Source organism: Ranitomeya variabilis, chromosome 2 (assembly GCF_051348905.1).
Source record: "Ranitomeya variabilis isolate aRanVar5 chromosome 2, aRanVar5.hap1, whole genome shotgun sequence".
Lineage (NCBI taxonomy): Eukaryota > Metazoa > Chordata > Amphibia > Anura > Dendrobatidae > Ranitomeya > Ranitomeya variabilis.
The window spans coordinates 788,525,449-788,551,495 of NC_135233.1; the positions used below are offsets into that span (position 1 = coordinate 788,525,449).

At 41.5% G+C, this 26,047-nt stretch overlaps 1 protein-coding gene across 1 annotated transcript in view; it reads right to left on the reverse strand.

Annotated features, from left to right (window-relative positions):
- BCKDHB (branched chain keto acid dehydrogenase E1 subunit beta) overlaps positions 1-26,047 on the reverse strand; it is a 301,882-nt gene that overhangs the window by 106,930 nt on the left and 168,905 nt on the right. The window contains exon 8 of the mRNA XM_077289825.1: positions 24,742-24,852. Within this exon, the coding sequence (XP_077145940.1) occupies positions 24,742-24,852 (111 nt within the window). The remainder of the gene's footprint in view (positions 1-24,741; positions 24,853-26,047) is intronic.

The following is a 26,047-nucleotide window of genomic DNA, read 5'->3' on the forward strand; positions in this document are numbered from 1 at the left end:
TGATTGGAATATATGTGAAACCCAGAAGAGAGTGATAAGTGATGTCAACAATAGGTGACTGCCATAATCTCAGCTCCATTGAAAAACAGAAATTAGGAGGTCAAAAACAACACTAGATATACAAATCAAAAACAAGACATGGTACTGAAGAACCACAAAGAAGCCATGGAGCACCTCGAGACAGGGTCTTCAGGATTCATGGATCACTAATCCATACAAGCATTGGCAATGAAAATATGACCTGTATGCCGAGTCATAATTTGATATTTTTAGGCCTAATGCATAGTCTGTAACAGCGTTCCTCCTTTACCAAATGTCATTAACGATACGATACATATCAAGGCTCCAATGGACACCAGGGACCAACATCACATATCTCTGCACCCTTGATTAAAGAGGACCTGTCACTTACCATAAGTGTGTCATTTTTTTCTACCTGGTGTAAAAGACAATGTCCTACTGAATGTTCAGTTGTTTTTCTTTTGTCTTGCGCTTCTGTTACCAAGATATGGACACCTTTTGTTTGACTGGAAATCTACTCTTTGTCACCCAACAGGGCATAGTGCTAAATTAATCTTACTGGGAATCTTCTTGAGGACCATGCCCAGATGGATAAAAAATAATATATTTATATACAAGGAAGAGGAGGCTGTGCCTCAGGAAGAGCAAGACGCCAAAACAAAAAATTAAATGACTCCAGATTCAGAAGAATAGTGGCATTTCATCAGTTTAAAAAAATTATATTACGTATGTATGGCAAGTGACATGTCTTTAAATGTGTATTTGCTAAAAACTATTAAATCCACATTCATAGGGCTCATGCAGACATCTGTTTTTCTCACGTAAGAGAAATATGGACAGGCTATTTTGATTATTTTTTTTTTATTAGAGGGTGGTCTGAGTGACAGTTTTTCCTGTATGTGGAAAGAGAAAAAAAAAAAGAAAAAGTTTCTCCACATTATCCTATGACAGTCTGTGAAAATGCGGTCTGATTTTTCCATGGACTCAGACTTGCATTGCTGAGTAACATGTTTTGGTGATTTTCCACGGACTCAGTCCACGAAAAATCAAGGACATGTGAACAGCCACATAGACTATCACAGGTACGCAAGATTGTACAAAGTCAAATAAATGCCCTATGAATCCCACAGCGCTTTACAGTCACTGACATTATTGTCCCCATTGAGGCTCAAATTTTAAATTCACTATGTCTTTAGAGTGTCATAGCAAACAGGTGAACCCAGAGGAAACCCACGCAAACATGAGGAGAACGTACAAACTCCTTGCAGATTTTGTCCTTTGTGGGATTTGAACCCAAGAACCCCAGTGCAGTGCTCACCGCCGCAGTCCGATTTTTCTTTCAAGGACCCATTAACTTGCATGGCAGATTTTGATCTGACCCTCAGATCAAAATTAGACATGTCTCTGATATTTTCTGTGGAGCACTCAGTAAGAGGGAAAAAAAAAAAAATCAAACATGCGAACAGCCAAACAGACTATCATAGGTAAAAGTGCTATCCATGAAAATAACGGATAGCACTCGAAAACAAATCGGACGTTTGAATGAAGCCTTATATACAAACAAATTGTTCGGACCTATGGTCCGTACACAGATCTCCCTGAGAATCTGCCTCCGAAGATAATTTTAAGTGAAAGGAGGCTTTATCAGTGTGAGACATGTAACTAACACAGAACAGGGGAACTGAACTTTGTCTTCTTACAAGCATATTTGCTGCAGCTCTCACAGCTCTGCTGTATAGAAACAATGACTGCCTGATGGAAGCTGGAGCTGAGAGGAACCTGCAGATGTGTTAGTTATAACCACACACAGCTCTGCAGGGAGATCAGGAGAGCAGAGAGCGACCATTACACATCACACTGGCAATATTTCCTTTTATTTAAAATGAGCTCCACATATGACCTACATACCCCTATAGATGGCTTAGGAAAGTTAACTACTGACAGATTTCCTTAAAAAAGTGACCATACTTTCAAATAACTTGTCAGAATTCCCTTTAAGCAACATAAGAGTTTACAAGTGATATATAATCTGTAGCCACCCACAGTTATGCACTTGTTTTTACCAATGTCACCTAAGAACGTCCAAATATTTCCAAATAAAGTCTGTAAGATTCGGAGAAAGACACTACCAAGAAAAATATCTGGCTTGGAGCTTTGCTGTGATCACTCTCAAAACTCTCGGACTAAAAACCAATATTAACTTTGTTTAATTACCTACGTGCAAACTATAAAAAAAAAAAAAAAAAATTGAGTCATTATCTCAATAGATTCACTTCATTTTAATACAATTTATTGACTCCTCTGCACTGACTTATTATTTCCGTCTTGTTAATTAGAACAATATTTTACTGCTCCAAAACAATTATTTAGAGCACCAAACCTGAACAGGTATCCATACAAGTCAGGATTAGTACAAGTGGAGCGGCAGAAATAACACAGACTTTGCTTTTCTTTTAATTGCATAATGAAAGTGTCCGGCTTTGTTTGCTGTACTTTTCGACTTCGTATGGGGTGAAATAAATAGAGCAAGTTCTGCCTAAAGTAGTAATTTTACAAGTTTGTTTTAGCCTACACTGTCTGTAGCGGCCACATAAAACGATGTGGCTCTGCATTTTGGTTTATGTATTTTGGTAATGTGAATAGGGAAAATGCTAAAAATGGAACAAAAGAGGATATATACTTTCCAAGAGAAGCGGTTTGACTGCCAGTGCCTTCCCACTCGGGCGATGAAGCTGGCATTCGTTACTGTACAGAGAAAACAGTATAGCAGTATTTAATAGCATAATGATATCAACAGGAATAGGAGAAGATCAAATCAAAGCCAACCGTGCAGCAAAAATCTACTACATCATCATAGGGGAACATTAGTAACTGAATAATGAAGTCCTGCATGGCCTAATATGCTTTGTGTTTCCACACTGGGATACTAGCATAGGAAAACAAAATCTGCATAGGGTTTACATAATCTCCTCGCATTTGCATTGGTTTACTCCAGTCCCCCTCATATTTCTGAAACATTATATGTGAATTTATTTTTTATGAAACTGGATCTAGTGTACACACAAGGTGGAGAAATTAGGTTGTGAAACTCAATTGGGACAGTGAGTCGTCACCAACATATTGCCTGCTGAAACATGTTGGCATTATATATGATAATTAATAAGTGTCACGAGAGTGTCACGTCACGTGCCCCTGAAAGACCTGGAGTTAGACGATCACAATGGGTAATGAATCGCAGGTCTTTAGCGATGGTGTGATTTGTGTCCCATATTAAATAGATTTAGTTTCTTCTGGTGCAGAAGAGGTCAACAACCCGTTGTGTGATGGTCAGAAACATGCAGCTGCATTTCAGCTGCTTCTGATCTGGTCATTACCTCTTCCTATATAAAATAGTCAGACCTTTTTGTCCCTACCAGTGAAAGATTTGTCTTACTGTGCTGTGTGCTAAAGATAAGTGGTTGGAGCAGAGTTGTTGCAGAAGTGTTCTGTGGTTTGCTGTAGTATGTGTGCATTTATCCCTTGGTTCCTGTTCCAGTTTAGTTTATTCCTCCCTGTTGTTGATTAGTGATTTTGTAAGAAAGAGGTTGTCTATTATCCCTGTTTTGTCTTTTGTATCTTGTTTACATTTCATTTCTGTCCCAGGCCTCCTGGAGTGGGAGAAGGGACAGACCAGGGTTTAACAGGAGCATAGTAAGGTCTGAGACTCTGACCTCTCTACCTTCAAGAGTACCTAAGGACAGGAATGGTTGGGGTCCCAGTTCCAGGGACAGATGCCCCTCTTCCTTAGCAAAGACAGTCACAGAGTGAAAATAAGCATACATACATAAAATCAAGATCACAGTTTGCTGTTAATGAATACAAACTTTCTTTACATGCAGAATCATAAAATTAAACCTTGACTTGGTATCCACTAGGAATGAGTGAACATTAAAATGCTTGGATGCTCATTATTCTAAAAATGCAATTTCTAATGCTCGGATGCTCATTTGAAGTAACTATTACAGTGGGAGTCAATGGGACTTCCAAGCATTTTCCAAGCAGACTCTACAATGTTGAAATGGATGGAAAAAGTGCTGAAAGGAAGGAGAACAGCATGGTGAAGACTCCTGGATGCATTTCTAACTCCCAGATCGCTGCTGAGAACAATGGTGTCACTTTTACTCCACTTTAGTGACTGACAATAAAACATTCAAAATCAAAGAAAACAAGGAGTTTACAGGGAAAAAAAATGTTAAAACATTATTTCCTGCATAATGACTTGTATATAAGGCAGAATTTTAACAGGATTTTAAAAAATAAATTAAGTAAACCAAAACTGAAATTTTTATTAAAAAAAAAAAAAAAAAGAAAAATGGAAATTTCAGTGTAATTTATTAACAACGCAAAAAACGCCAACAATTTGATGGGAGAGGGAATCAGATACACACTGTCTTAGATATAAAGGAGGGACTCATATACATTCTTTTCAAATTATCTTATAGTGTTACTCCTAGACTCATAAAGGAAGTACACAGCCTGTAAAAAATTACAAACAGGGCTATTCATACACACTTCAAGGCACCAACTACAGTACATCATGCAAATATTAAGAAAGTGTAGTTGTGGTACATATACACTCATAAAAGCGCTGCACACAGTGCAAAGCTAGGAAAATTGTAAGGATTCTCTTCCATTGACTCTTGAAAGCAACAACTGGTGGGCCTTATTCAAACATGAAGAAAGTGTAGTTGTGGTACTTTCACAGTAAATGGCTCTGCACACAGTGCAAAGCCAGGAAAAGTAATTCAAAAGGAAGGTCATCCATACACCCTTGAAGGCAACAACTGGAGCACCTCATTCAAATATTGAAGAATAAAAACACTATGTGCTGCTGTTATTTGGTGGTATGGAAAAGTCAAATCCTGGCTTTGTTCATTTTTATCAGAGTGAGCCTGTCAGCATTTTCTGACCCACTCAAACAAGACGATAGCGGCAGGGCAGCACAACACTCCAAGGCATGGAGTGACAGCTCATGGCAGGGGTCCAGCTTTGAGACCTAATAGTTGTAGGTTGCAGAGAAATTAGGGAGTATGCTGTTTTTTTTTTGGCCAGGTATTGCTTGACCACCCTTAAAAACTTTTCCCTCATTGTCAAAACTAGCTGGTCATCAGGACCTGGACACTGGGAGGGTGTCATGAAATTGGCCCAGGCCTTTGACAGTGTAGCCTTGACTCTGCTGTGCCTGGTGTCTTTCTCCCTCGCCTCTCCTCCTTCGTTGGTCAAGAAAGATTGCCCCTTTGCTGCTAGCGCTGTTTGATGGGAATTTTTTCAAAATATTTTCCACAATGGCTTCTATAGCACCATTTTAGTAGACCTCTCCTCCTAAGGAAGGAGAGATGCAAGGTTGTCCTTGTAATGTGGGTCTAGAAGGGTGAACAAACAGTACTCTTTATTGGCTTAGATAAAATTAATGCGAAGGTCACGGGAAAGGCAGCGGTACATAAAGTTGGCCATATGTGCCAATCTCCATACAGCCAACACTTCCCCGTCTCCACCATTATGACGACTCTTCGTCTCCTTCTCCTCCTCCCTCTCTTCCTCCTCATTCCCCTTCTCAGCCCATACGCGTAGGAGGAACGAAGCATGTGTGGGTACTTGCCTCTGTTGCACTAGCAACCAGCCTGGAAATGTGCCTGTGTCTGTTTAGCGTTTGGGCCTATGGGTATGTGGCTAGGAACTTTCTTTTTTGTTCCAAGGCTTGGTGTAGGGACAGTTGAATGCTATGCTGGGACAAGGATTTGAAAGTGCCTGATGATGGCACCTCAGAACATGCAAAAACAGGTGCAGCGCGAGAGGCATCTAAGTGTCATGGACAATGAATTGGCAATCCCTAGTAGACCCAGGCATTTGGCCCACTGAGTCGGGTACTTAAGATGACATGTGAATGATCATGCTGATGGTGGTGGTGAAGCTCTAAGTAGTCAGTCCCCTGTTGATCTTGGCATGGCACAGGTTGCAAATGACCACTTTTTTGTCTCAGAACTCTTTAAAAAAGTCCCAGGCTTGAGAACGCCTAACTTTTTGATGGAGAAATTCACAAGTGTCGGTGATCTGTGGAACAGTTGTCCGCCTTCTCCCTCTGGTCACCACACTGCCTCTTCCTGCCTGTTTTGGTGTTGCCCCCATCAGTGCCTCTGGCCTCGCACTGCATGTTGGGTCAGTGACTTAGTCATCCGCAACTTCATCTTCCACCGTTGCACTCCAGTCCTCTTGATTTGGTGACTTAAAAACAACATGACATTGGCAACGGTCTCATCATCATTTACCTCCTTAGAATACATTTGCCTTTCCCCACCGTCATCTTGTGACTGTCGCTGCTCTAAGTCTTGCTCATCACTAAACAGCATATCCTCCTGTCTCTCTTTGAACACGCAGAGTCAGAGGCAACTTGGAGTGTCCTAGGGTGGAATCACTGGTCTCCTGAGACTCAATATCATGGGAGGAAGAACAGGGTGAGGATTAAGTGATCTAAACTCTTGGGTGGTGAGACTGGAGCGTGTGGAAAACTGGGTGGAGCTGGTAAGCATGCTGGAAGTATTATCTGCTATCAACTGACCACCTGTTCGCACTGGTGTGGCTACAGAAATAGTGTTCCATGCCTCCCTGCAAAGTGGGACAGGAAGCTATGTGTCATTGATTGGAGTGTTGCTTGTGCTCCAGCATCAGTCACAGGCGCACCTGCACCACATTTTGCGTGCACCATCATCAGCACTTCTACTTACCGGTCCCTTACCGCAGGCCTTATACATTTTCTAATTGCTCTGGAAACCAAGTTTCCTTCATTAATTGAATTTTTTTTTTTAAATTAAAAGTTTTTAGTCACCTGTAGCAAACCAAGTGTTTTTTAAAAATGTCAAACCACCGCAATTTTAAGCAAAGCACGTTAAACTATGAATGACAATAGACCTCCCCTAAAAATGTGGTCACCTTCAGCAGCTATATTTTTTTGCAACAGACTGCATGGCCCTTAGCCATGCCTAGAGGCTGTATTTGGCCACTCTACCTGATCCAGCTGTCCCTAGACTAAATGCAGAATGTATCACATACAAACTGCAAAGCACAAGATTAGACCCAAGAAGGATGTCTAGTATGACTGCTCAGCAAAGTATCACAACCAGAAGACTCAGATTCCCAAAACTTTGAATACAGGCCTGAGCAACTACTTTCTCCCTCCTACAACCCCTGGCAAAAATTATGGAATCACCGACCTTGGAGGATGTTTATTCAATTGTTTAATTCTGTAGAAAAAAAGCAGATCACAGACATGGCACAAAACTAAAGTCATTTCAAATGGCAACTTTCTGGCTGTAAGAAACACTAAAAGAAATCAAGAACAAAAAATGTGGTAGTCAGTAATGGTTACTTTTTTAACCAGGCATAGGGAAAAAATTATGGAATCACTCAATTCTGAGGAAAAAAATATGAAATCATGAAAAACAAACAAAAAAACACTCCAAAACATCACTAGTATTTTGTTGCACCACCTCTGGCTTTTATAACAGCTTGCAGTCTCTGAGGCATGGACTTAATGAGTGTCAAACAGTACTCTTCATCAATCTGGCTCCAACTTTCTCTGATTGGCCAGAACGCCATATTTCAACTTGGAATTTACGGTCGTTGAAATTCAGCTGTTTGCAGAGGTGGTGCAGAGTTTAAAATCTAATTTTTTTGGTGCTATTACTGTGCTCCTTCCACACTATCTTTGCAACATGACTGGGAAAAAGCGAGATCATGATGGAAGGGGAATTAGGCTTGGTGTTCAAGTTGTACATGGGGGATGTGATAATGTTTGTGAAAGCACTAGAGAAGCAACGTCACGTCCTATGCAAAGACAACAAACAACTTATGTTACTGGACAGGCTACACCACTACCTTTCTTTGGCAGTAACAGCGGTATGCCTTGTCGATGATGCCCAGAAAGAGCATGTACTCGAGTGGATTGCAAGCGCAGCTTCAAGTGGCCTCTCCTCCTCAACATCACACCCAGAACAGTCAACAGTGGTGGCACCCAAATTCCCCTTGCTTCCTCCCAGCATCCCAACTATCCAACCGTTCAACTGACTGTACAGAATCACAGATGGGTGAGTCTGAAGAGCTGTGCACACATTGTATGCTATGTTTATCAGAAGTGTACTCCAAAGTTTTACAGAGTCAAGAGGAGGAAATCTGCACCAATGCCCAAATTTTTTTAGCTTGGATCCGGGGCAGGACGAAGTACGGTCCGAACAACATCCTGACCCTCATCATCAGATGTTAACCCCTGGGGGGAGGTGATCTTGATGAGACTCATATCTGAGGCTCACGCAGACTGTACTGCCCTGGTTACATTGCGCTGTACGTCGCAGACATGTAGTAATGCAGCCACGACGAGCAATGCAGACTCCGCCACAACGGTGCCTGTGACCAGCAGCATCTGCGGGTCTGCAGCTCACAAGGGTCGCAAGGGTTGCCTAGCCTGGGCCTTTTTTGACACTGCCAAGGATGAGCCAACTCACCTAATCTGCCAACTTTGCAAAAAAAAAAACTGAGTCGAGGTAATAAGTGCAATAATTTGACTACTACATGTGTGAACCTTCACATGCGCAATCAAAATGCTTTACTGTGGGAATCCCACTGCAAAAAAATGTGGACCAGTGGACCTCAACAACCATAAGCCACCCCATCAATCGCATCTGCTGCTTCTTCCTCCTCCTGTGTTACCGTGCCAACTATTGAGATGCAAGTTTTCGACCGCAGAACCTCGGGTTCTTTACCCGCTGCAGTCACGCTGACTGAGAGCCCGCCTTCAGCTGTAACGTAAGTGGGCATGCCTGCTGTTTTTGACCGAACTCAGAGAAAGAGCACACCACAAGTCTCTCAATCCACCATAACATCTCCACCTGCACCTCTCAGTCCAGCAGTATGTCCAGTTCACCATATTCCGCCCTCTCACAGCACTGTAGCCAGTCCACGGTTCCGCAGTTGTGGTCACATAAAAGATTGTTTCCTCCTACGCATGACAAAACTAAAAGTTTGAACTCCACCATCTCCAATTTGTTGGCCATGGAAATGCTGCCTTTCCACCTGGTAGATACAGACGGTTTCTGAAAGCTGGTGGCCGTCACAGTCCCCCAGTATCAATTACCCAGTCGCCATTACTTTTCTAACAAAGCTGTGCCTGCGCTACACCAGCATGTAGCAGACAACATTACCCGTTCCTTGAGAAAATCTCTGTATGCCAGGGTGGATTTCACCACAGACCCGAGGACGAGTAAGCATGGCCAAGGGCGTTACATCTTGCTGACTGGGCACTGGGTGACTCTGGTGGCTGTGGGGACAGGCCCTGCAACACAAGTCTTGGAATCCCCAAGGCTTGCAGGACAAACCTCTACATTTATCATTTCATCCACTGATTCTGCCTCCTCTAGGGCCTCCACCTACACTCTCAACCTCTGCCTTAATGAGACACGCGTTCCAACAGTGCAGAGCGAATTCCCACCACCTCCGTACTGTGCAGCCAGGGCTCACCACAATCAGGCAGTATTAAAATGGATATGCCTTGGAGATTGCAGTCATACAGCTGAAGAGTTGTGGACAGCTCTCCATGCTGAGTTTGATCAATGGCTGTCTCCACTGAACCTGCATCCAGGGAAGGCCGTGTCCAATAACGGTGCAAACCTGGTGGCGGCCCTACGGCGAGGTAAGCTCACACACGTGCCTAGCATGGCCCATGTCCTCAACCTGGTGGTACAGCATTTTCACCACCACTATCCTGGAAAGGGTGAGCTGCTCCAGAAAGCACATGAGCTGTGTGCTCTTTCCCGCAGTTCGCACTCCTCTGGTCATCGACTTACATTGATACAGAGGTCTTTGTCCATGCCAGTTAACAGGTTGATATATGATGTGCGACACGCTGAAATTCTACTCTGCACATGTTTCAGCAGCAACGAGCCCTGATGCAGTATGTCATGTCATGTCATATAGCCTGGGCCAACGCAGTACGGATGTGGTGCATATCACATTTACAGAGTGGGCACAGATTAAGGACTTCTGCACCCTTCTGCAGAGTTTCAAAATGGCTATCAAGATGGTTAGCGCTGACGACGTAGTCATCAACATCATTATTCTGGTCATCTATATGCTGTAGCAGATTTTGAATAGCCTGCGGGAGGAGATCGTGGTCGCAGAACAAGAGAAGGAAGCAGAGGAGGATGCAGAAGGGTTAACATTGTCTCGTTAAGTTTAAAACTGTCGTCACACAGACAAGTACCAAGGGAGGGTGAGTTACTGCGACCGAGGAGGGCTGGTGATAACAGGCAAACTTATCGAAGGTGTAAGATCGGAGGAACAAATGGAGGAGTAAGAAGTGATGGGCGAGCAACTGACAGATGAAGAGGATAATTCTCCCCTCTCTGTTGTTCGTGGTTGGCAGGAGGGTACAGAGGAAACAAGAATCATTGTTACTCAGCCACCAACACAGCATGGGCTTGGACCTCATGGTAGAGCCTAACATATGAGTGCCTTCTTGTTGCACTATCTGCAAAATGATCCCCGTATATTTATGATTAGGAATACTGCTGTCTACTGGGTTGCCACTCTGTTAGACCCACGTTATAAAACCAAATTTTGCCAGATGATTCCTGCCCTAGAAAGGGACCAGCGAATGCTGGACTATCGAAACACGCTTCTACACAACCTTAAGAGAGCTTTTCCACAGCATTGAAGCACACAGTTCGCATCACAGCTCTAGACTTCCAACCTCCAACAGTTCAATGCCAAAACATTAGCAGCAGCAGTGGTGGAAGTGGAAGAAGCAATTTCTGTGACACTTTGACACTTTTTTTAGACCAACTCATGAACCAGCACAACAGAGTCCAAGATTTACACGTGGTGAACTAATGGAGAGGATGGTGCAGGAGTATCTAGAACTGAATATAAATACCGTCAGGGAGCGTTTGGACCCTTTCACATTTTGGTCTTCCAAAATGGATGAGTGGCCTGAGCTCGCCTCACACGCATTGGAAGTTTTATCATGCCCGGCAGCCAGCGTTCTCTCAGAACATGTCTTCAGTGCTGCTGGAGGTATCCTGACGGATAAGCGCAGCCGGCTGTACCCTGAAAGTGTAGACTGCCTAACTCTCATCAAGATGAACAAGTCATGGATTTCCAAGGACTTTTGCATCCCAATCGCAGACTGTACAGACTAGTTGATATTGCATTTTTAATGTGATGCATTAATGTCACATAACTGCACTCTGCGATTTCTTTAGTGTGGCTTCTGTGCCTGCTGCTGCTGTAGTTAACACAAATTTGTGGAAATGTGAACAGTCATGGTTGGTCTACATCTGCTGGGTTAGCTGTAGACGTTGAAGACGTCTCGGTCCCAATTATACCATTTCTATTCTCGTGACAGCTATTCCACTTCGGTGGTGTCAGGCCCTCATTTTTTAAAATGTGAAAACACCTGGTTTGGTGTCCATCTGCTGTATTGGGTGTAGTGGAAGACCTATCGGTCCTTATTATACTATTTCTACTGTGGTGAAATTGATGCCACTTTGGTGGTGTCTGCCAATAATTTTTGGAAATGTAAACACTCCTGGTTGGGTCTCCTTCATGCGTGTTGCCTGTAGCAGTAGGCCTCCAACACAGTCAGGCCTCCACTTCCTTGGACTCAACTACCCATGTTACAATCCTTATATTTTTCTGACAATGGTAGTCAACAAAAATAATAATAACTTGTGCCACCTGAGTGTGGCTCAGCATGAAAGCAAGTAGAGGTATTGCATGTGGTATCAGCGCTCCCAGCAAAGGGGGCCTACATCGATCCCTCACCCACCATGTCTTACTGTGACGATCAATTGAAAGCAGTAAATGCTGTCCTAGCCCTCATGCCTGGCTGACTGCTGCAGTTCCATGCTAAAATTTGTACAGTGTGTGAAATGAGGCCACTGTCCTGGTGTATGTCGTGTTTTGGCAGCATTTGAGCTGTTATAAGGTGTTTTGCATTTTTTTTTTGCCTCCCATTGAGCGGACTGGCATTCGTTTATCTTCATTGAATATTCGATGAATTAATCGGTGAATATTGCAAATTCGGTGATCGTAATCCGAACCGAACATTGAAATATTCGCTCATCTCTATATTACTGTGTGCCACACAAGGAGAGCACTATGAAAGTGTGTTATATTCAAAAGGGAAAATAGAGCCATGTGCTGCTTGGTTTGCCAAGGCTATTCAAAAAAGTGACTGTATGGCAACATGACAAATCTTATGATTCTGGGCACTTCAAAGAAATTGTAATTTGTAGGTCTACGCTTTGCTGCATATATTATTAAAAACTGAAAGATCACATTATAAAAATAACATGACCAGCCTGTTCTTGTATTGCACATCACATTAGTCTACAAGCCCTATAGGCACATGGAGCTCGGTGGAATGTACATCTTCAGGTTCTGTTGGACGACTCTGAAAACCCCATAGGACAAAATACAACATGTACCTTTGACTTGATATTTGCAGATGCTCAGTGAGATTACAAATCATCTTTATTGTGAAATGTCAAAATTACAAAAACAACTGTATCCATACATCAAACAGAAACAAAAAGGACAGCAAGACCACATGCCATTGTAGAGGGAAAGTGTCATCAGAAAAAAAACCTATTACATTTTTTTTTTTTTTTTAAACACATTTTAAAAAAAAAGTTAGTTTTTTTTAATATCATGATCTACATGAAAGGAAAAAAAACCTTGACATTTTGACATTTTCAGACTAACTAATAAACCCCATACTAGACACATACTTCTAGTTCTGTAAAAGATTGTCAGACAGACATAGGATGCAATAAACTGTGTCTGACTCACTGTCTTGTACAGTTTTCTGGACTTGATTGATCTGGACAAAGGCCATTATGAAGAAAAGGTGTATAGCAAATCTCTCAGCAGGATTTTGCCAAGTAAGCTACAGACATTGTCACATTGCTGCTGTTACACTGATTAAAATTATGCCTGGGGTGAAGAAATTTGTTTTGTGGTTCTTGAGCAATCAGTGTTAGAAGTTTTCAGTTAATGAGATGCCCGTGCGTTGGGACAGGAGCGTGGGCAGAGTCTTATCTTCCTGCTCTAAAGGTACCTTCACACGAAACGACATTATAACGATATCGCTAGCAATCCGTGACGTTGCAGCGTCCTCGCTAGCGATATCGTTTCGTTTGACACGCAGCAGCGATCAGGATCCTGCTGTGATGTCGCTGGTCGCTGAATAAAGTCCAGAACTTTATTTGGTCGTCCGATCGCTGTGTATCGTTGTGTTTGAAAGCAAAAGCAACGATACCAGCGATATTTTACACTGGTAACCAGGGTAAACATCGGGTTACTAAGCGCAGGGCCGCGCTTAGTTACCCGATGTTTACCCTGGTTACTAGCGTAAAATGTAAAAAAAACAAACAGCACATACTCACATTGCGTCCCCTGCAGTCTGCTTCCTCCTCTGACTCAGCGCCGCAAAGTGAAAGTGAAAGCAGCACAGCGGTGACGTCACCGCTCTGCTCTCACTGTACGGCGCTCAGTCAGTCAGGAAGTGGACGCAGGGGGACGTGAATGTAAGTATGTGCTGTTTGTTTTTTTTAGATTTTACGCTGGTAACCAGGGTAAACATCGGGTTACTAAGCGCGGCCCTGCGCTTAGTTACCCGATGTTTACCCTGGTTACCAGGGGACCTCGGCATAGTTGATCGCTGGAGAGCGGTCTGTGTGACAGCTCTCCAGCGACCAAACAGCGACGCTGCAGCGATCGACATCGTTGTCGCTATCGCTGCAGCGTCGCTTCGTGTGAAGGTACCTTAAGCCAAATAAACCAAGGAAAGACCTTCCCACAGGACGCCCCCAAAACACAAACATGTTCCTGATCATAGAGACAGACTGTGTTTCGGGGCAACGTGTAGACAGGTCTTTCCTTGATTTCTCTGGCTTAGAGCAGGAAGACAAGACTCTGCCTACAGTTCCGCCCCAAAGCAAGAGCATATCATTAACTGAAAACTTCTAACATAGATTACACAAGAACCACAAGACTGAGTTCTTCATCCCAGGTATCATTTTAATCAGCCTGCAAGCCTGACAATGCCAGTAGTTTACTTAGCAAAATCCTGCTGACTGGTTCCCTTTAAGGAGCCTTGTAATTTCCAATTGTGAATGGTGGATTCTGTACATAGAGGTGTTGTTATCAGTCATTGCAATAATAATGAGACTACTGAAAAATTCTCTACGAATGGGTAGTGCGACTCTAGTGTAAAGCTATGTTCGCGTGTGGCGTTTTTGCAGTATTTTTGGTGTGAATTTTTTCTGCAGTAAAGAAGCTGCTTTTTACAGTACCAGCATTTCAGAAATCTTATGCACCTCCGTTTTTCCCCTCTAACTGAATTGTTTTTAAAAACTGCAGCCTTAAATGTTTCAGCACTTTTTCACCCGTAAATAGCATTGCCAAAGTGTAAAAACTTTTGTGCGGTTTTTTTTGGCAGCATTTGTGGTGAATAAAACTAACTTTAACACATACTGCAGACAAATCATACAAGTAATTAGTCTGAAAAAGTAGCAAAAAACGAAAATATCTGCTTTGTTTACATGAGTTTTTACTGCTAAAATTGAACGTTTTTGGTGCAGAAATAAACTGTGCAAAAATGTCAGGTATGAACATAGCCTAAGGCTAGGGTCACATTGCGTTATGTAACCGCGTTTAACGTACTACGTTACACCGCGGCATAACGCGGTGTTAACGTAGTCCGTTAACGCCGCCATAGCCTGTAATGGTGAACGCGTCGCTAGCGCCCGCCCACATTGGGCGTGCGCTAGCGATGTGCCGTCATTTGAGTGACGGACCTCGGACGCTGCTTGCAGCGTCCGCGGCGCGCCCGAGGTCCGTTCCTCGCTAGTGCAGATCGGGGATCTGCGCTAGCGGGGACGCCGAACGCGGACCCTAGAGAAGCATTGCGTTAGCGCAATCTGCTAGCGCTATGCGCTTAACGGATTGCCCTAATGCAATGTGACCCTAGCCTAAGGCTTCTCCACCATTCATTCAGTGGACCTGAAAAAGCCATGTTAAGGTCATGATTTACAAACATCAGACTCATTGCAGTGGCTTTGACTGAAATCTGACATGGAGAAGGACTTGGGGATCCTAGTTAATGATAAACTTACCTGGAGCAGCCAGTGCCAGGCAGCAGCTGCCAAGGCAAACATGATCATGGGGTGCATTAATAGGAGGTCTGGATACACATGATGAGAGCATTATACTGCCTCTGTACAAATCCCTGGTTAGACTGCGCATGGAGTACTGTGTACAGTTTTGGTCACCGGTGCTCAGGAAGGATATAATGGAACTAGAGCGAGTACAAAGGAGGGCAACAAAATTAATAAAGGGGATGGGGGAACTACAATACCCAGAGAGATTAGCAAAATTAGGATTATTTAGTCTAGAAAAAAGATGACTGAGGGGCAATCTAATAACCATGTATAAGTATATAAGGGGACAATACAAATATCTCTCCGATGATCTGTTTATACCAAGGAATGTGACGTTCACAAGGGGGAATTCTCTGCGTCTGGAGGAGAGAAGGTTTTTCCACCAACACAGAAGAGGATTCTTTACTGTTTAGGGCAGTGAGAATCTGGAACTCCTTGCCTGAGGAGGTGGTGATGGCGAACTCAGTCGAGAGGTTTAAGAGAGGCCTGGATGTCTTCCTGGAGCATAACAATATTGTATCTTATAGTGATTAGGTTCTTTAGAAGGACGTAGATCTGGGGAATTATTCTGATGGAATGTAGGCTGAACTGGATTGGACAAATGTCTTTTTCGACCTTGCTATGTTACTATGAAATGGCAGTCCCAGGAAAAACCTCAGTATGCACCTTGCTAAAACAACCCCACAGATAAGTCAGAAAAAAAGTTATGGGTTTCAAAAAAATGATGACGAACCATATTTTAATTATTTATGTTCAAGATTTGTTTTAAAAGCACTGAACCAAAAAAAAATTAAAAAAAACTGTATAAATTTGGTATTGACATAATGGTAGCACAATAAAAATGACACCGAAGCAGCAAGGGGAAAAAATGCCTTTTACCCCCTCACTCTCAGTTTCTCACACTCCTGGCAGGGATAAATTAGTAATTAAGCAATTATTTATAAATACAGTTTTCTTGTCTGCTAAAATATATTGCTCCCTACAGGTGATTTGGAAAATATTAGATTATCTTAATCTAAACAAGAGACTAGAAAGCTTTTTAACACGGAAATTATTACAGGGGGTGGTCCAGTACTCAAACAACCCCTTCTTAAATACTATATTCCTTCTTTTAAAAATGTGGATTTCTCTGGAATAAGATATCGGATCGCAGATATCAAGGTATCATTTTATTTGGCGTCCTATGACCTACATGCCCATATATACGGATTAGGACAGTTGATTCTATTGAAAGATACCCTTTAAGATTCTCACTAGGGCCTCAGTCAGTCTCTAATACAGGGGTCCCACTTTATCGGATAGCACTCGGACCAATGATATTCAATGAGGCAGAGCTGATGGCTCCTTTTCCACTGACAGAATCGGTCTGTGAAAAAAAAGTCCAGTATGATGCGATTTGACTCTGAAATAAGATGAGACTCACCCATTCTAGTTTATGGGGTCGAGAAAAAAAATTGGATGTCACCTGATATTTACTAATTACATTGCAATTCTGTAACATAGGAAACTGTAAATGATTAATAGCTTATGTAAAAAAAAAAAAAAAAAAAAAATTACTTTATATTAACTGCAAACGCATGACAAATGAGAAAAAAATCCACTCACTTTTCTGGATAATAATGGGACCGATACGCTTGCGTGTCCATAAGCAAATTGCGATGACAAACAGGAGCCATAAATACAATGTAATTATAGCCAAATGCACACACTATGACAATTTGCACTCTTAGATAAACTCGAAGGGATGGGACTTTATGTTTAGCTTTGTTTATGCATGCATACTTAAAGGAATTGCACCGGACAACCTCTTAAGATGTCCTTTAAGGGTATATGGATTTGTAGGAATCTACGGTGCATCCCACTGATACAGAAAAAAATGGGATAATCCTGTCAATTTTCAATACAATGCTACAAAAAAGATCAACAAATGCTGTCCACGTTCCCTTTTATTAACAGCTGATCACACGGGTCTCAGCACAAGGACCATCACCCTGTTGGATAGGTGGTTTTTTTTCCCCATGTGCTCACACTGTTGGCAATTTTTTTCTGCACATCACTCCATTTTAATAGTAGTACAAATGCTACTTTTTAAAATTCCCTATAGAAAAATGATGATATAATAAATCTGATAACTACAATTAATTTATTCCATGGGAGATGCGAGGTACGAAGATAAGATGACTAATGTAACACATTAAAAAGAGGACGCTTTATTTTTGGTGTTTTTAAGTTGTACTAAAATATTCTTTCATGCAAAAACTTATTGAACTCGAAATGTAGGAGAAAAAAAAGCATCATATGAATTGTAGTTAGTAGTTAAGTTGGTAAGACAGAATATCGATCATTCATTTTCCTTTCCCACCCAAGTAGCACATGGAAAAGATCATGTCGGCTCCATTATTAGATCCTTTAACGACATGTTGAATCCCATTAACGGGCAAGGACTTTGTAGTAGGCAACCACTTTACAACCTTGTATCGTCAGAAGGCACCTAATAAATTCTCATATATTAGCTGGTAAGAGTTTCACTAATCAGAAAAATTCATTTATAAATGAGATCTAATCTAAAAAGAGAAGCAGGTCACAGCCAACGTCAGCTATTAATCTCATAATAAAGGAGCACAAAGGAGGAAGGGATCTCTGCTAAGACTCCAACAAAAAAGAAAAGAAACAAAGAAGGAAACGGAAAACACTGGCTCATAGGAAGAGGAAACCTAAAAAGTAGATTTGTAATTATGTGGACAGTGGCTAGGAAAGAAAAACACAATAAAATCACTGGCTAGTCTGCAGAACAGGAAAAAATATACTAGGCAGAAAAAGTTGTACCCAATCTAAACAAGTAACAGCCAGCGTTTTACGGCTTTCTTAGACGCGTTCCAGATGGGATACTCAAGGAGAGAAATGAAGAAAAAAAATCAAAGCAAAAACATAGTAACATAGGTCAACGGGACGAGTCTATATTCAGGGCGCATGTAAGCTACTGATGGTAGTTTGGGCATGTAGGTAGGGGTTTAATTTTTATGAATTATTATTATTTTTATTTTTTTTTTAAATCATTTTGAGTTTAGCTGGATTTTGTTGTAGGGGTATAAATCTAAGATAAAAATTGTAAACAGATGGCCCACCGATCATTATAATGTTGTGCAAAGCAATACATGAAAATATTAAAATATAACCTTTATTAGGTCATTTAAAATAATAAACATGGTCATAGACAAAAAAAGACCAACACTAACAATAGACTAAAACTAACAAACAGACATGTTTGTAGATTCTGAGCCTTCGCGGGCAGAGTCCTCTCTCCTTCTGTTGGTGACTCGTTTTGTCCAAGATTATTTACTTTTTTTACAAGTTATGTACACCCCTTTTCACATGTAAACCACCATGGGATAAATGGCGCTATTCTAATAAATAATCATGTGACAAAATAAAGCACACCAATATCCAATGGGTGTAATAAAAACATTCATACAACCCCAACACAATAAACCTGGTTGCTCTTTTGTTTATGACTAGATTTATTATTATAGATGACCTATTAAAGGTTATGTTTTATTATTCCCATGTATTGCTTTTCACAATATTTTGTTCAAGGGGTTTTCTAACTATTAAAAATTTGATGTGAAGCATTGTAGAACGTATAAAAAATAAACCTATCAAAACACAGACATTTACAATGGGGCTGTCATCCATAGGGACAACATCCCGTGACTGACAGTCAGTCACCGGACATGGATTCTTGCATTATCATGTTGTTTCTATGGATGATTAAATCTAATGGTATTCATTGATCTAGGGTCAATCAAAACTGGTGCAAAGAAAAATGGTTTACTTGAAGAAACTACCAACCAGGCTGCTACTGTCAGTTTTCAAAGATCCTCTGGAAAACAAACAAACAAAAAATCTGTATATTTAGTTGCCACAGGGAACTTTTACAATTTTCCATGATATTAGTTGTGATAAATTACCATCTTTGTACACCAAGATCATTAGGCGTTGAAGACTTTCTATGATCAATCACCCACATTAGACCTGCAGCATTCCCAGCCAGAAAGGCTACTGGGTAAAGAAAGGCTTCAAAACACAGCACAAGCCTGGCCTTCCAATGTCACCGATTGCCAAGTACAAGAAGCCTTGCTGGGAAGCAAAGAAGTCCCTGATTCCACCACAATGCTGTCATCCTCCTTTGTTTGTGACTCTAGAACAAACATTAATGCTGCAAAGGAGGGTCAGTCTATGCTCTGCACTTGATGGACGTTTTCCATTGGATCCATGGGGCTACTCGGGTATTTTGGCAACTTATAACCATTTTAAAGACTCTTTGTAGCTTTCTAGGAAATGTGTGGCCCTCTCAAATGACCAAGACTGCAACAGGCAGTTATGCTGATAAACAAGACTGATTCCCTGCTCCTTCCTCCTCTTTGCCTGTGGTGGCTAGCCATAAATGAAGCTATGAGACAGTGATAACCATTAGCGTCTCTGTCATAGATATAATGGTAAAATGGGATCAAAATCCATAAAGCCATCTCTTACGATGGGGTGTGACACCCTCATAATTGAAGAATGAAGCATGTCTTCATCAAAACCTGAAGGGAAAAAAAGAGCTAGCACTCAACATTCCACATGACTCTTGTTATGACCTCCAGCTGTGAATAGGTCATTAAAGTGGGTTATCTGCTGGAGAACAGGTAATGTCTGAATCCAGTGTACACCTGAGGCCAAATTTAAACATCCTGGGAAAACTCTTCTGGTATTCAAAAGGAATTATATCAGACATTCTGGCATCGAATTCCAGGTATGAATATTGTTTTTTATGTGACAGGTATAGGTCCTATAGTTATGGGAGAAACTGTCAGCACCATGAGCCTGGGCCAAACGGAATGCACGTAATTACATTGCGGTGATGCCTGCGATCAACCCTGAATTAATATCGGACAGATGGATGACTGTGTATACAGTGTGCCATGTTTCCTATCAATGGAAAACTAAAATCATGTGGAAATTATGGCATTAATATCTCCAGCCTGACACATCCAGGTTAACAGGTATCCTGAAAATTGGGGATCTCATAACATTTTGGGACCTAGCCACATCACATTGACCAGCCCCCATGTAAGTTCACCAAGGGGAGGTATGAGGGAGCGACTTTTATTTAACCCCTTTCTGACCTCGGATGGGATAGTACGTCCGAGGTCAGATCCCCTGCTTTGATGTGGGCTCCGGCGGTGAGCCCACATCAAAGCCGCGACATGTCAGCTGTTTTGAACAGCTGACATGTGCGGGCAATAGCGGCGAGTGGAATCGCGATCCACCTGCCGCTATTAACTAGTTAAATGCCGCTGTCAAACGCTGACAGCGGCATTTAACTACCATTTCCGGCCGCACAGCCGGAAATGCGCTCATCGCCGACCCCGTTACATGATCGGGGGTCAGCGATGCGTCGGTATAGCAACCAGAGGTCTCCTTGAGACCTCTATGGTTGCTGATGCCGGCTTGCTGTGAGCACCACCCTGTGGTCGGCGCTCATAGCAAGCCTGTAATTAAGCTACATGGGAGTGATCTGATGATCGCTGCTATGTAGCAGAGCCGATCAGGCTATGCCAGCTTCTAGCCTCCCATGGAGGCTATTGAAGCATGGCAAAAGTTAAAAAAAAATGTATAAAAAAATATGAAATAAATAGAAAAAATATAAAAGTTTAAATCACCCCCCTTTCGCCCCATTCAAAATAAAACAATAAAAATAAAATCAAACATACACATATTTGGTATCGCCACGTTCAAAATCACCTGATCTACCAAGTAAAAAAACGATTAACCTGATCGTTAAACAGCGTAGCGAGAAAAAAAACTTTAAACGCCAATATTACGATTTTTTGGTTGCCACGACATTGCATTAAAATGCAATAACGGGCGATCAAAAGAACGTATCTGCACCAAAATGGTATCACTAAAAACATCAGCTTGGCACGCAAAAAATAAGCCCTCACCCGACCCCAGATCACGAAAAATGGAGACACTCCGGGTATCGGAAAATGGCGCAATTTTTTTTTTTAGCAAAGTTTGGAATTTTTTTTTCACCACTTAGATAAAAAATAACCTAGACATATTTGGTGTCTATGAACTTATAATGACCTGGAGAATCATAATGTCAGCTCAGTTTTAGCATTTAGTGAACCTAGCAAAAAAGCCAAGCAAAAAACACGCATGGGATTCCACTTTTTTTTGCAATTTCACCGCACTTGGAATTTTTTTGCCATTTTCTAGTACACGTCATGGTAAAACCAATGATGTCGTTCAAAAGTACAACTCGTCCCGCAAAAAAATAAGCCCTCACATGGCCATATTGACGGAAAAATAAAAAAGTTATGGCTCTGGGAAGGAGGGGAGCGAAAAACGAGCACGAAAAAACGGAAAATCCCAAGGTCATGAAGGGGTTAATAAATATAGATTCAGAATTATAATCCTTGTCAGTCCAGGAAGACACAGTTCGCTCTGTACAGTTTTCAAAGGAGAGCTTCCCTACACTAAGATCAGCAACATTTCCATGACATCAGGTCTAGTACTTTTCTTTCGTTATCCCTTTTTATTTTATGTGATTGTATATACTGTATTGTTGGTCCACTTTTGTATGTTTTTATAAACATTACTTACTTTTCGGATTAAATATATAAAATATAATAGCTTCGTTTCTCTTGCGCTATAAACTGCATCCCTGAAGCCTCATAAGGCCATACATTACCAGACATGGGTGTCCAAATGGCCTGTAAAAACGACTGGTGGTGTTAGTTTTTCTTGGGTTATTGCGGAGCTTGATAGTGACCATACAGTAGTATATATGTAAATGCCTTGCATTGTAATTGGACAGGTAAATACTATAAATTTTCTGGGAAGCACACAATAACCTGTCTATTAGCGAAACCAGCCACTGCCTCATCCATCAATTGTCAGTCAATTGCGTAATTGTCCTGACGATTGAAGGCAAAAAGACAGCGGTGGGATCTCTGCGAGATCCCCTGGCTGGTTCCTGACAACTTGGTAATAGTAGGTGAATATTTGTATGATGATCCGGCTGTCCCCTGACATTTTCCTACTCTCCATACCATCTGTCACAATCCATTTTTGGATTTGTGGCAGCTCTGGTTCCACTATGTTTTAAATGTAGCTTTTTTCCTTTCAGGACTAGTGATGAGCGAGTATGCTCTTTACTCGAGTTTCTTCAAGCATGCTCGGGTTGTCTTGGAGTATTTTGGCGTGCTTGGAGATTTAGTTTATGTCGGCGCAGCTGCATGATTTGCGGTTGCTAGACACCTTGAATACATATATTAAAGCTGTCTAGCAGCCACAAATCAAGCAGCTGTGTCGACACAAACTAAATCTCCGAGCACGCCGAAATACTCGGGAGACCACACTAGCATGCTTGGAGAAACTTAAGGAATGAGCATACTCGCTCATCACTATTCAGGACCAGCGGGCGTTAATGTCAGTTTCCCTTGCTGGAAACCTGCTGCAACCGCAGAGTGGCTAGGTCAGCTGATGTGGGTTGTGACCACTCCCACCATCCTTTAAATTGTCACCCGATGCATCAACTGACTGTCTGTGATAGAGCAATCTATGTTGACAAAGCCTGGAGTAAGGCGCTTGGTGGCTGCAGTGGTGAATCAGCTGGTTTCGTGGAGTTTGTGTTGTTCCATCTGCAGTGGTTAGGCAAGCATCCTTGAGGGCCAGTGCACTAGCCAGTGCAGTGTGAGGTGACAGCGAGGGAAGAGGTTCCTGACGGCGGCGGGTGGAAGGACCCACCTAGGGCATTAGGGGAGTGTAGGGAAAGGCTCAGGTTTAAGCAGGAGGTGTCCATCCCTCATTTCCCTATCAGTAGGGCCTTTCTTTCCCCATTTCCATCCCGTCGTGTGTGTACCGTGCCATCCGCTGACCGACCCCTGTTGGGTTGTTACATATCGTGACACTATCACAGTCCTGTTGCTTGTTCCTAGACATGTGTAAATTTATTAAAAAGATATATTGGTGGAGTGTATAATGTGTAGAGTAGAGGTCTTTCTTGTACAGTGTTTTATGGTATTGCACTACAAGGTACAATATAATAGTTACTATACAATTACTTCGCCTGAGACATGTCAAAGAAAGTAAAAAGAATGGTTTTTGATGAGTGAAATAAAGCTATCTTCAATCTCTCCAAAACACTGATGGATGTTTACAGATGGGTGTGTCTTCTGTTTGGCTCAAATCCCTAGTCATTGCTCAAGGCTCTACAATGAATTTGACACTTCCAGTAAGACCCCTTACACCATGTGGACTTCCACAAAGAGAATCAAAACATCCAAGAGTTACAAAAAACATAGGTTTCATAGGAGCAGGTTTTAAATCACTTATGTCTGGTACTGCTGTATTTTCGAGTAAAGAAAACAGCTTTTAGCGAAGAAGAAGCTCGTAGAATATTTTGCATATTTTCATGCTACCCGTAACACTGTAAGGTTAGCGAAATTGTGTTCTAAGAACTGCTCCCCTCACACAATCTTGACAAACACGACAAATCAGCCTCTGTGCTGTAGAATTTTAACATGCTCTTTTCTGTGGGCCGATAACTACTTGAACAATTATTTGTAAGAGCGCTTGCTTCCGATCACTGAGCCAGGTAAACATGGCAGTGATCAACTATTGATTGCCTACTGTTCACATTGTTTATGCAGGCCTAACAATTATAATTGTCGGAAGCATAATGCAATCTATCAACAAGGAATGTGCTGACAAGCATAATCAGACTATATGGCAACTTAATGGTTACATTAAAGGAGTAACATGGCCTTAAAGTGTTAACGATAGGTTAGGTAATAACTTGCTGATTGCTGGAGACTCACTCTGATACAAAGGATGGGGCTTTGAAAGGCCCAGTTGGAACGGAGTCATAGCAGAAAATTCTGATTTATTACAATGGAGCATTTCATATCCATGTTCTCAGGCTCCATAGAGGTCTCAATGGTGATACCCCCAGAGATCAGCAAGTTACCCTGTAGGTAGGTGATAGAGTTTTGAAGCATATAATACACTTAAAACCTTTTCAAACTCGTTTTGTTGCTTTGAATGTTTGTGAATAATTTGAGGGTATTTTGGGGTGGAGGAACCTGTGTAACTGATGCTTTTGCTTCACTATAATTCAGCCATGATGCTATCTATCATCAGAACCAGGCTGCTTTTGTTATAACTTTACTAATCATTAGGTGGTTCATTGACCTCATAAATAACCAACCTAAATGAACAGTGTGAGTAAAGAAATCCATTGTTTCATGTGCAATTGAGCTTAAAAATACAAAGACTTCTCATTGTATTAGTGTCAAAATCTAGCCCTTTCCAGTTTTAAATTTTAAATGCCATTTTTCTTTTAAGACATATTAAATACTTCCTGCCGATTTCCAAGTACCCGAATGCTCCGATATTCTCATGATGCCACATTGCTTACCTTACAGACTGTTTCAATATCCCATGGCAAAATAGTTCTTAAGTCGATCACTTCACAGGATAAGCCAAGTTTTTCTTGGGCCATAGATGCAACTTCACGTAGAACATGAACCTAAAAAGAACATTCGGCTACATGTCAGCAAAAACAAGTCATCACATAAAAATGAAAAGGTTAACAAGTGCCAAAATCCTACCGGAGGTAAATTAAATCCAGAGAGGCGGAAGGTAACAGGCATCCAATTTTGTTCATTACAGGGACACACATATCATAGTTTGACATTTTCATATCCAGTGAAATAATTATTCATATTTTAGCTCATGAGCACTATTTTATATAACCAACTGTAAAAGAAATAAGCATCTAAATATTACTGGGAGTTTTTTTTTGTTTTCTTTTACAGTATCTTAATTTAGGAACTCTTAATTTCCTCTAACAGACATACATTTATTTGACTCTGGAGCCCACTGTTCATCTACATGCACATATTACATTATCCTCGTTCACAAATTTACATCTGCTTCTATACAATCAAACTGTGCATTATGATTGACTGAAGAGATGCTCCCTTTATCTATGCATAGGGAATCAAGTGTATTGAGCTCCTCATATGGTGAATAGGGGGGAGGGCCCACCGGTAAATTCACCTGTTCCCCTGTGGGCCAGTCCGAGCCTGGAAATATGGACTTCACAGAGTTGGATAGTCTCAGCAGAATCCCCCCTTTATGAGTCAAAGCAGAAACACTCTGCTAAGGAAAGTTAATATTCTAGAAGGCTCAACGCATTCATTTGAGTGGGCTCTGTGTAGTATTACATTCTAAAAAGAAGCTGTTCTTCTGTAAGCCCCCTTTCTGCTGCTCTGAAACACAACGGGGGCATGAAACTAGAGGTCCACTTTGCTATATAGCCAACGTAAAATCCATCTTGGAAGCAAGTCTTCATTACTGGTTTATTATTGGTTTATTTTTATTTTGTGCAACAAAAAATAAAAAATTTGTTGCTACCTGGAAGCCATCATCAATCAGGGAAGCTACTGGTAACAACTTACAGCAGCTAATTAATACGGTAAATAGTCAGCGATTGGCCTCATTCAGATATCCATGATTCATGCACGTTTTTCACGGATAGAACATGTAACCATTTTAGTCTTTGGGGCTGTTCAAAATTTTAAGCTCTATAAGACAAGTAAGAAATATGTACGGTAACTTTATATTCAAGTCATATATGTTATAGTATCCATATAACAATGTTACAGGGGTTGTCCCACCAGAGACTTTCAAAAAATATTGATAGGATATGCTAAAAATGT